A 12,084-nucleotide genomic window follows, 5' to 3' on the forward strand; every position below is an offset into this window, starting at 1 on the left:
CACTATTGATTTGCTTAATGTCTTTTGTAGCGACTATCTTTAAAATCAATGATTTCACTTCTCAGGCAAGGACATTTGTTCAGACATAGACTTGAAGCCTTAGAGGAAGAACCCCTCCTCTTGTCACAGTGGATCTGAGAATACACACACAAACACACCCACATTGGACTAGAGACTGTAGGGCAGGGATACTCAACTTGCTTTGCCAAATTCAAAATTGCAAAATTTCTGGCAAAATTTCTGCCAGAAAGCCTTTCTAACACATGGTTAACGTTGTGAAACAATTGCAGTTTGGGTAGGTTTAAGCACCTGTCATTTAAAATAATCTCCTGGCTGAAAGTCCTGTCTTTCTGTCAGAAAGGCTCTCTGTCAGAAAACCCAGAAGGAAAACTTCTCCCATGTGCCCCAAGCAGGTTAGGTGTATATGAACTTTTCAAAGAAATCAAATGTCACCACTTCTGCGCACTGCACAGATCACTGCAAATATGCAACTTCCCAAGTAACAGCCAAGGGACTATTGAACATTTACTGAACATTTTCATGTCTCAATTTCTGCTGCGACATTCAGATGGTAGGGTCAGATTTGGTGTAAACAACATGAAAGCATGGATCCATCCTGCCTTGTATCAACGGTTCAGGCTGGTGGTGGTGGTGGTGTAATGATGTGGGGGATATTTTCTTGGCACACTTTGGGCCCCTTAGTACCAATTGAGCATTGTTTAAATGCCACAGCCTACCTCACTATTGTTGTTGACCATGTCCATCCCTTTATGACCACAGTGTACCCATCTTCTGATGGCTACTTTCAAAAGGATAACGTGCCATGTCACAAAGCTCAAATCATCTCAAACTACTACTACTACTACATGACATGACAATGAGTTCACTGTGCTCCAATGACCTCCACAACCACCAGATCTCAATCCAATAGAGCACCTTTGGCATGTGGTGGAACGGGAGATTTATTTCTTTATCTATACAGAAATCATAATAATGTGTTATGTCATATTACTTCTGTGTTGCAAGCCCCAAAAATTAAAATCATCTAATTCAGTTCTAATTCATATAAAATGGTTTTGCTGGAATTCCATTTATTGAGTCTGTATAAAGGCTAGTTCAGGCTGATATCTATATATAAATCTCATTCTATTGAGTTATTTTTGATTTTTAAATTCTTCAGTGATCCTTTTAGGTAGAGATGCAAGAAGCAATTAAGGGCATTAAACCTGTCATTGATTCTCTTCTAGATTCTTCTGCCTTTAGCCAGTAATACATTTATATTTATTTTCTGAAAGTTAACAAACCTGGAGAATGGTGCTTTGTTCAAGATCTGAAAGCTGTGAATGCGATTGTTCTAGCTGCAATTCCAGTTTTGACTGATGTTAATTGTAATTTCACACAGTGGTGGATTTGTGTTAAGCATTATTTTTACAATATAGGCCTCGTAGGTAAAGAAAGACCTTTGTCACAACAGTGAGGGAGAGTGACAACAGGGGAAGGACCCAAGTGCAGATGGTTGAGGCAGACAGGATTATTTGAACTATTTAATGCCACAATGACGGTATATACAAGCTTACTGGTAGCTGCAGGTAGGTATGCAGGCAAACAGGTATGGGTGTGGGTCAGAGTCAGGTTCAGCTTCTGGTTAGTAATATATTGTCAAATTGAAAAATCAAAGCTAACCAGTGACAAGGGTGGCCATTTAATAAATAGTGGAATCCAGTCTTTCAGAAAGTTGTGAAATTTTGCCTCCCATCCAGCCAGTGGGGGTGCAGTTGAAAGAGAAAATCAGACTCTGAAAACAAAACTCACAAAGCTTATGGCTGAAACACAACTGTCATGGGTTTATGTTTTTCCTTTGGCATTGATATACATGGGGGGGCCACCCAAACAAAACCACAGGACTCTCTCCATATGAGATACACACTAGTGTTGTTATAAGAGCTGCTGTTTTTTAGTATTTCACCTGCTTTGACACTGCAAGTGAACATAGGCATGTTGAGTCAAAGACAAACATCATATAGGATGAATTCTAGTTGTGGACTTTAGTCTTTTTCACATTATGTCACAAGCCACACCAACTTTGATCGACTTTGGCGTAACTTAAATTTATATTCCTGGAGCAGATGGTGTACTGAATGTCTTGAAACTGTATGAGTGGTCATGGAGACACATTTTAAGGTGTGATGGCTCCCCCTGCGGTTGAATATGGGTATATTTTGGTGCACCCCCCCCCTTTTCATTAACAGAACAATATGCACACCAAGGATATTATTTATTTTGTGTTATGTTACTTTTTCTTACCCTCTGACTTCTGAGGTAAGATCTATAAGTAATGTGGAACTACTTTGTTTATTACAGAGAGGTTTGAGAACAGAATTGAACATGGGAAAAATAAAAATGTTACATGTTTCAGAATCCTCAAACTTTGTGATTATTTCCAGGTTTACGTGAAAATATTTGAGATTTACATATACTACCTCACTATTAGTTATTCTTAAATGTGCAATACATACATATATATATATAGACAAACATATACATTGCTGTTGTATATATGTTTACTTTTATTTTCACTTAAATATTGTAAATGTGTATATTTTTATTTTCTATTATTTATATTTTGTACATACTTTTATTTCTCAATTTATGCTGCTTTCTACGCTTGAATGGGAGCACCGGTACTGTATAATTTCCCCCCGGGGATCAATAAAGTATTTCTGATTCTGATTCTGATTTTCAATCAGGTCTCAGTTTTCACATAAAAAGGGTTCATTGACTATCCACAATTGTATTTTAGATATCAAATTGACATTGAAATTGACAGCCCAATACACATGAATGGCAAAAGTGTCTTGGGAAGAATGACGTTGTGGATATCTGAAATGACAATTGTGGATAGGAAGAATTTCATTGTGGATATCTAAAATGTTCTTTTTGACTAGGAAGAATTGAATTACAGATATCTGCAATAAAGGGCTTGCCATACATCATCCCTGCCTCATCTGCTGAGGTGTAGAGAAGCTTCAGTGCCTTAAGACACCTGAAGACCTGGCTTCGCTCACAAAGAAACTGTCAAGAATTTGGTTTTAGCATTGTATGTTTTCTTCTTATGCAAATAAACCTTTCTCAAAGCGTTCTCATTTGGTAGTTAAAATTTCTTTGTACAAGCTATTTTTCAGAACGTTTTTGACAAATTATGCTTTTAAAAAGTGATGGGGACAAAATCGTCCATTTCAAAAAGTGGTGGGGATTCCCTGGGTTCCCAGCGTCCCCAGTGTAAATGACACCTATGGCAGTAATGCAAGCAAACAAATTGTAAGTACATTTATGTAGGCTATATTCTTTATTGGTGTGCTTTCCTCACTTGAGTTTCTTTTTTAAATACATCTTCTTTTGCACTCTTATTTCATGATCAGTGTCCTTTATACTCCATATGGGCAGATGGTTCCTTCACTTCCTTGTTTTCTGATTCAGCTGCGGGATGTTTTTTGAAGGTATGGAGCAGAGAGAGTGCGGGACCGGCAGCTGCTGCTGCACCCTTCGAGGCAGTGACCTGTCATGAGGGACGCACCCGGCTCTGGAGAGCAGGTCTGGTCTGGTTCTGGTCGAGTATACTCTCTTTTTGCTTCATTCGGTCAACCATTGTGTATTGAAATATTGGATATCTATTCGCAGGTTTCATTTTAAAAGCAGAGACTTACCATCAACTTTATCATTGCAGCTCGATTTATAAATGCTGAAGATGATGGAATCAGCAAGTCATTTACAAATGTCTCTCCAGAAGAACTGAAAGTCACCCTCCGTTTTATGAGATGCACAGTAGTTGTAGCAACTACTGCAGAAGCCATCGTAGCAATTGTAACTGGAGTTGCAGTAGTTGTTGTAGTTGTGGTGGTAGGTGCAGCTGTTTTGGCAGAAGTAGCTGTCGTATTTGAATTTGGGGCTGTAGTTGGTGAACAAAGATTATTTCCTTTATGTTTAATGCCAAAGGCCCCACTTACACCTGTCATTTCAAATGGTTTCCTATCTGGATAAAACCAGATTGAGTTATTAACACTCTTTTGTTTACACCACTAACTACCCCCGTTTCACAATTACCCATAAACCTTACTTATTTAGTTTAGGGTCAGTCGACTTCGTAAGATGTAATAAAGAAAGGGTATGCTATATAGCCATCCAATTATTTAAAAAAGAAAGGATCAATCAAGAAAGGATTAGATATCATATAGGTGACATTAGCTCCTGACATTAAACATGCTGATACAAAACATCACACGAGAGACAATATGCTTCAAAGATTTTGTATTCTGATCATTGTAAAGTTTCTGACAGAAATTGTACCAACTACAGGAATTTTCACAGAATACAGCTATGAATGATTACTTAAATACACTTTGTATGAATAAGAAAATTGACAGTGCATTGTTTTGACATATATATATATATCATGTATACCATGCCCTTTAATTTTACGGAAAACTACAGACACTACAGAAACGTTTAGATAATCTTAAATTAAAAAAAGACCTATTTTAATGAAGACTAACTACACCAGCAGTCCAGTTCGAAATTTAGCATTCAGATTCCTCAATCTGCGTGTTTCAAAATAAAGCTACAACTACATTAAGACAATGGTGAGTGCTTTTACAGTTTTACTTTCTAGTGTGGCAGATTTTACTTGTTTGGCAAACAAGACTAAAGAAGACAGCATTAATAATTGACAGTAAGTTAAATATTGCTGAAGCACAGTGATCAGTGAAGAAAGATGCACTTGTACATTAATAGTGCATTAGTGCAATGATTTTCTGATATCCCAGGCCTTAATAGAAAGTGTTATTATATTGTTTAGCTTATTATTCAGTGATGGATCAGGTGCTTAAAGTTGGCTGTGTCATTCGTTCCCACACAGAAACGTGTTAAGGTCGACAGACATACCTAATCCAATGTTGTAAATGTGTTAATCCAAAGCCGTACAAGACCGAAGACACTGGTGAATCTTGAATTTTTACCAACAACAAAGACCAGTGATAGCAGTCAAGTTCTGACAATTCAAATGGAAATCAGCACTGATGCTATTGCTGGCTTGACAGCAGCCATGACAACAGTACCAGGCAGGATGCAGTGACGAGACTGATCTTGTGGCTTACTCCACTTGAAGCTGTGAATAAGGAGAAAAGGAAACAAAACATTAATTTAATAAACAGTTGTGCAACTTTTGAAAGTTTTGATGAAGTAGCAGTCAGTATGACTTACTTGTGCCTTCAATGTCGAAACCTGTGACATGTGGAGCTGCACTCATCAAAACATTCGTAATCTGAGCATTATTAGGAACAGATGTGTTTTCAAATGTAAGGTCCATGTAGTTGATCACTGATCCTTTTCTGCAGAAGAAGAAACAAGAAACATTGTTTGAAATATCTATTTAGACTACAAAATTACACCACTTAAATTGTAGCACATGAATTCTTAAGAAATTACCTGAATGACACCACGTCCAAGGACTTGAAGGAAGAAGGGAATGCCCTTCGGAACCTAGGTTCAAGCTGTAGAGACAGAAAGCAAATTGTATTTAAGCATTTTTTACTTCTGTATGCCTTAGAACACTGTTGTGTTTTCTGTACTTTCTGTTGCGCAGAAAACAAATTGTTGCCTGGAGAAAGACAGACAGGAGGAAAAAATAAAGATGGGCACCAGTACAGGGTTTAAAAGAATAGAAGGCTATTCATTTTTACAGTAACATTACGTTTCTCCAAGTGTATTTCCGGGCAGTGTACACATTTTCTACTGAGGGAATTGACCAGAACCATCCATCACACTAAATGTTTGGCTAGCTGTGTGGAAATTTTTCATACTGCAGGCTTTATTATATACAGTGCCTTAATGCCCATTCTTCTTTTGGCACTTGTCAAACACCCCGTTGTAACGTGTGTGACTCACAAATGTCTTGAATTTTATTGTAGAGATAATGTACGACCAGCTACCTATAAAATTGTATTTTCAAGATCTAGCATCATTAATTTTTTTTAGGCCTATCAAAGGTTATTGCTATTTTATCTTGTTTTTAATGACATTGGTAACACTTAATAATACAGCCCACAATTTAGAGTGTAATTTTGTTGTAAGAATCAGAGAAACTATGGGGAACAAGGTGGTAACAATTGGTAGGAAAGGATAAATAAATTATACTTTTGTGTATTATACTTTTATACTTTGTAGTTTTGTAAATACTAGTAACTTACAGGGGCTCTGGAAAACAACTTTGGGGAAAGTTTTGTACAGTTTTGATATGCTACCAAAACTGTGCGGGGGTATAGTAAGGTAATTGTTTTGTTTCCCAGTACTGTACCCCAAAGGTACCCACTATTTACAAAAATGAATAATAGAGCATAATCTAATCTATTTCTCTTTTCCTCTAAAATTGGCCAGTTGCTCCCTTGTTCCCCATAGTCTTGTTTTCTTCCTCTGTATGTACATTTAAGGAACAGTAGGAAAAGATTAGTATCTTATTGGTACCTAATTCATACAACACAATTACACTGTAAATAACGGGCTGCATTATAACGTGTTACCATAACATTTCAATGCTTTGTGTGGAGGCTTGAGCTCTCTGATAAAATAATTGAGTAGGTGTACCAGCAGATTTTATTTCAAGGAGGAGACTTACCTGTGTCTTTATCATTGACTGTCGATTTCGAAACGCTGCAGATGATGGATTCAGCAAGTCACTTGTAAATGTGCTTAGACGAGATCTGAAAGTCACCCTTTTTCTAATTAGTGTTACAGTTGCAGGTGCAGTTGTTGTAGGTGCAGGAGTTGAAGGTCCAGCAGTTGTAGGATTGGCAGTTGCAGGTGCAGCCTGGTCTGGCCCGTCTGTAACAACATTTTTAGAAAAAGTTAAAAAGTATTTGTGCCAAAACCAAAAGGATTTCTTCATCCTTGTTTGATGTCAAACTTACCTTTTATGGACCACCATAAAAGGTGTAGAAACAATTGCCTTTGCAGATTTTTTAGCATCTTATCTAGTTCTAAAGTGGCTGTCTAACAATCTTACAGTTAAAAACGAATTATTTAGATAACAAACATTCTGGCTGAATACAAGGTCGCTTAGAGAATAGCTCATCCTGCCCTGCACGGCACTGTTGAATGGATGACTTGAACTGTACAACACTGAAAACCGTTAAAGTTATCTTTATGATATCTTGTCTCTTTGCAGACTTATTTGAAAACAGAGAATGAGCAGCACGATATCTCAAATGTATATGTAGTATGTTATGTTTACTTACCTAATGTTACAACTGAGGTGGGATTTATGCTCACAGTGAAGTTATTATTGGAATTATTCACAGCTTCTCTAAAGGTTTGAGCAACGACACTTTTCCGTGGGAGTTCTGCAGTAGGAGTAGTCCGATTAAACACAATCCCCATGTCTGCTGTTGTTCCGTTCCCTTGTATTAGGGCTGGACCACGCCTGAATCATGAAACCGAATGGGACAAGTGTCAAATAGTGACGTGAGACTGTTTATTCTGTTGCCTTGTGTCATGTGTGAAGATACCAATTTTAAGACCATAATCCTGTATATAAAACAAAATATGAACCATTGTTAGAAAAATGTTTTACCTGAACTTTTTCACAAAGCAGTGATTAAACCGACGACCAAATTTTCTTCGAAATATGCCATTACACTGCAAAAAGAAAGCAACATTGATAGATCGTGAGAAACTTTCAAGCACAATTTTCTTCACTGAAATTAATCTTCAGGTTAACAGATTTGTCCTTGAGCTAAAATATTCGGTCCAATCACTCATTCACAACTCTGACACAGTCAATGAAAAAGGTGTACAGTGTGGAAGTTTGCTCACCATCCTTACAACTCGTCGTTCAAGATTTTTGAATCGACTGCTGTTGCGGTCAGTGAGGTCATCTGAAAAAGCTTCTCTTTCCAAGTCTGCTGAGACAGTATAAACAGGATCAGGAGCCAAAGTAGGGGTTGTTGTTCTTGCCAACATGGTTTTTGTTGAGGAAGGTGTTGTTGTTTCTGCAGTTTTTGTTGTCGAAGCAGATGTCATTATCGTCGTCGAAGCAACTTTTGTTGGTGGAACTGTTGATGATGATGTTACATATGTTATTTTTGTTGTTTCAGACGCTGTTGTTGTTGTTGGCACCACGGTTGTTGTTTTTACCACAGCTGTTGTTGTTACTGCAGCTGTTGATGGTACTAAAGTTGTTGTTGGTGCAACAGCTGTTATCACAGAAGGAGGTGTTGTTGGTACTGCAGATGTTGCAGGAGACATTGCTGTTTTTGGTACTGGAGTTGTTGTTGTAAAGTCTGTTGGTGTTACAGCAGGCGTCTTTGTTGTTGCAGCAACTGTTGGTACTGTAGTATTTGTTGTTATAGCATCTGTTGTTGTGACAGCAGGTGTTGTTGGCACAGCAGTTGTTGTTGCCACAGGTCTTGTTGGGACTGCAATTGTTGTTGCAGCAGGCATTGTTGGGACTGCAGTTATTTTTAACACAGGTGTTGTTATTGTAGTAACTGTTGTTGTTACAGCAGTTGTTGTTACAGCAGGTGTTGTTATTCTAGCAGTTGTTGTTGCAACTGCTGCTGTTGGTACAGCAATTGTTGTTGGTACTGCAGTTGTTTTTGTTGTTGCTGCTTTCGTGTTTATAGCAGGTGTTGTTGGTACTGCAGTTGTTGTTGTTATAGCAGATGTTGTGATTCCAGCAGCTGTTCTAGGTACTGCAGTTGTTGTTGTTGGAGTAGCTGTTGTGATGCCAACAGCTGTTGTTGGTACTGTAGTTGTTGTTGTTGTTGTTTTAGCAGCTGTTGTGCTTCCAGCAGCTGTTGTTGGTACTGTAGTTGTTGTTGTTGTTTTAGCAGCTGTTGTGCTTCCAGCTGCTGTTGTTGGTACAGCAGTTGTTCTTTCCATAGGTGTTGTTGGTACTGCAGTTGTTGTTGTTGCAGCAGCAGCTATTGTGGTTCCAGCAGCATTTGTTGTCACAGGTGTTGTTGGGACTGCAGTTGTTGTTGTTGCTGTTGCAGCTGTTGTGGTTCCAGCAGCTCTTGTAGGTACTGCGGTTGTTGTTGTTGTAGCAGCTGTTGTGCTTCCAGTAGCTGTTGTTAGTACAACAATTATTGTTTCCACAGGTTTTGTTGGTACTGCAGTTGCTGTTGTTGCTGATTTTGTTGTTCTTGCAACTATTTTTGGGACAGCAGTTGTTTTTGCCACAGGTGTTGTTTGTACTGCAGTTGTGGTTGTTATAACAGCTGTTGTGCTTCCAGCAGCTGTTGTTGATCCTGAACGTGTTGTTGTCGCAGCTGTTGTAGTTGCAGCAGCTGTTGTAGGTACTGTAGTTGTTGTTGTTGTAGTAGTAGCTGTGGTGCTTCCAGCAGCTGTTGTTGGTACAGCTGTTATTGATCCTGTATGTGTTGTTGTCGCAGCTGTTGTGCTTCCAACTGCTGTTGTTGGTACAGCAGTTGTTGTTTCCACAGGTGTTGTTGGTACTGCAGTTGTTGTTGTTCTTGCAGCTACTGTGGTTCCAGCAACATTTGTTGTCACGGGTGTTGTTGGGATTGCAGTTGTTGTTGTTGTAGCAGCGGCATTTGTGCTTCCAGCTGCTGTTGTTGGTACAGCAGTTGTTATTTCCATAGGTGTTGTTTGTACTGCAGTTTTTATTGTTGTAACAGCTGTTGTGGTTCCAGCAGCTCTTGTAGGTACTGCAGTTGTTGTTGTTGTAGCAGCTGTTGTGCTTCCAGCAGCTATTATTGATCCTGTATGTGTTGTTGTCGCAGCTTTTGTGCTTCCAGCAGCTGTTGTAGGTACCACAGTTGTTGTTGTTGTTGTAACAGTGGCTGTTGTGCTTCCAGCTGCTGTTGTTTGTACTGCAGCTGTTGTTGTTGCAGCGGCTGTTGTGCTTCCAGCTGCTGTTGTTGAGACAGAAGTTGTTGTTTCCACAGGTGTTGTTTGTACTGCAGTTGTTGTTGTTTCTGAATTTGTTGCTATTGCAGCAGTTGTTGTTTCCACAGGTGTTGTTTGTACTGCAGTTGTTGTTGTTGTTGTTGTTGTTGTTGTAACAGCTGTTGTGCTTCGAGCAGCTGTTGTTGGTACTGCAGTTGTTGTTGTTGCTGATTTTGTTGCTCTTGCAGCTGTTTTTGGGACAGCAGTTGTTGTTTCCACAGGTGTTGTTTGTACTGCAGTTGTTGTTGTTGTTGTTGTTGCAGCAGCTGTTGTGCTTCCAGCAGCTGTTGTTGATCTTGCAAGTGTTGCTGTTGCAGTTGTTGTTGTTGCAGCTGTTGTTGATTCTGCAGTTGTTGTTGTTGTTGTTGTTGTAGCAGCAGCTGTTATGGTTCCAGCAGCTGTTGTTGGTACTGCAGTTGTTGTTATTGAAGCAGCTGTGGTGGTTCCAGCTGCTGTTGTTGGTACTGCAATTGTTGTTTCCACAAGTGTTGTTGTTTTTGTTGTAGCAGCTGTTATGGTTCCAGCAGCTGTTGTTGGTACTGCAGTTCTTGTTGTTGCAGCTGTTGTGGTTTCAGCAGCTGTTGTTGATCCTGCAGTTTTTGTTGAATCAGCTGTAGTGGTTCCGGCAGCTGTTGTTGGTACTGCAGTTGTTGTTGTTGAAGCAGCTTTTTTACTTCCAGCGGCTGTTATTGGCACAGCAGTTGTTATTTCAACAGATGTCTTTGGTACTGCAGTTGTTGTTGTTGTAGTGGCTTTTGTACGTCCAGCAGCTGTTGTTGGCATAACAGTTTTTGTTTCCACAGGTGTTGTTGGTATTGCAGTTGTTGTTGTTACTGCTGATTTTGTGGTTCTTGCAGCTGTTGTGGGGACAACAGTGGTTGTTACCATAGGTGTTGTTGGTAATGCAGTTGTTTTAGCAGCTGTTGTGGTGTCAGCAGCTGTTGTTGGTACTGCAGTGTTTGTTGTTGTAGTGGCTGTTGTGATTCCAGCAGCTGTTGTAGGTTTTGCAGTTGTTGTTGAAGCAGCTGTTGTGGTTCCAGAAGCTGTTATTGGTACTGCAGTTGTTGTTGTTGTTGTGGCAGCTGCTGTGCTTCCAGCAGCTCTTGCTGATTTTGTGGTTCTTGCAACTGTTGTGGGGACGACAGTGGTTGTTGCCACAGGTGTTGTTGGTAATGCAGTTGTTTTAGCAGCTGTTGTGTTGTCAGCAGCTGTTGTTGATCCTGCAGTTGTTGTTGTTGTTGTAACAGCTGTTATAGTTCCAGCAGCAGTTGGTGGTACTGCAGTTGTTGTTGTTGTAGCGGCTTTTGTACTTCCAGCTGCTGTTGTTGGTACAGCAGTTGTTATTGCCACAGACGTCGTTGGTACTGCAGATGTTGTTGCAGCAGCTGTTGTTGTAGCAGCTGTTGTGGTTCCATTGGCTGTTGTTGGTACTGCAGTTGTTGTTTCCACAGGTGTTGTTGGTACTGCAGTTGTTGTTGTTGTGGCAGGTATTTTGCTTCCACCTGCTGTTGTTGGTACAGCAGTTGTTGTTTCCACAGGTGTTGTTGGTACTGCAGTTGTTGTTGTTGTGGCAGCTGTTGTGCTTCCAGCAGCTGTTGTTGATCCTGCAGTTGTTGTTGTAGCAGCTTTGGTGGTTCCAGCAGCTGTTGTTGGTACTGCAGTTGTTGTAGAAGCTGTCGTGCTTACAGCAGTTGTTGATCTTGCAGTTGTTGTGGTTCCAGCAGCTGTTGTTGATCCTGCAGTTGTTGTTGTAGCAGCTTTGGTGGTTCCAGCAGCTGTTGTTGGTACTGCAGTTGTTGTAGAAGCTGTTGTGCTTACAGCAGTTGTTGATCCTGCAGTTGTTGTGGTTCCAGCAGCTGTTGTTGGTACTGCAGTTGTTGTTATTGTAGCGGCTGTTGTGTTTCCACCAGCTGTTGTTGATGTTGCATTTGTTGTTATTGCAGAGGCTTTTGTGGTTCCTGTAGCTGTCGTTGGTACTGCAGATGTTGTAGTAGCTGTTGTGATTCGTTCGGCTATTGTTGATGCTGAAGGTGTTGTTTTCGAAGCTGTTGTTGTTCCAGCTGTTGTAGATTTTGAAGTTGTTTTTGTAGCAGCTGTTGTGGTGTCAGCAGCTATTGTAGGTTT

General features: G+C 39.8%; 1 protein-coding gene across 1 annotated transcript in view; it reads right to left on the minus strand.

The window, feature by feature from the left end:
- Positions 1–8,875: 8,875 nt before the first annotated feature.
- LOC139306285 (GATA zinc finger domain-containing protein 14-like) overlaps positions 8,876–12,084 on the minus strand; it is a 119,456-nt gene continuing 116,247 nt past the window's right edge. Inside the window, exons 10-12 of the mRNA XM_070930229.1 lie at positions 11,617–12,053; positions 10,147–10,226; positions 8,876–9,751 (exon numbers count right to left, since the gene is read on the minus strand). Of these exons, the coding sequence (XP_070786330.1) occupies positions 8,876–9,751; positions 10,147–10,226; positions 11,617–12,053 (1,393 nt within the window). The remainder of the gene's footprint in view (positions 9,752–10,146; positions 10,227–11,616; positions 12,054–12,084) is intronic.

This window comes from Enoplosus armatus, chromosome 23 (assembly GCF_043641665.1).
Source record: "Enoplosus armatus isolate fEnoArm2 chromosome 23, fEnoArm2.hap1, whole genome shotgun sequence".
Classification (NCBI taxonomy): Eukaryota; Metazoa; Chordata; class Actinopteri; order Centrarchiformes; family Enoplosidae; genus Enoplosus; species Enoplosus armatus.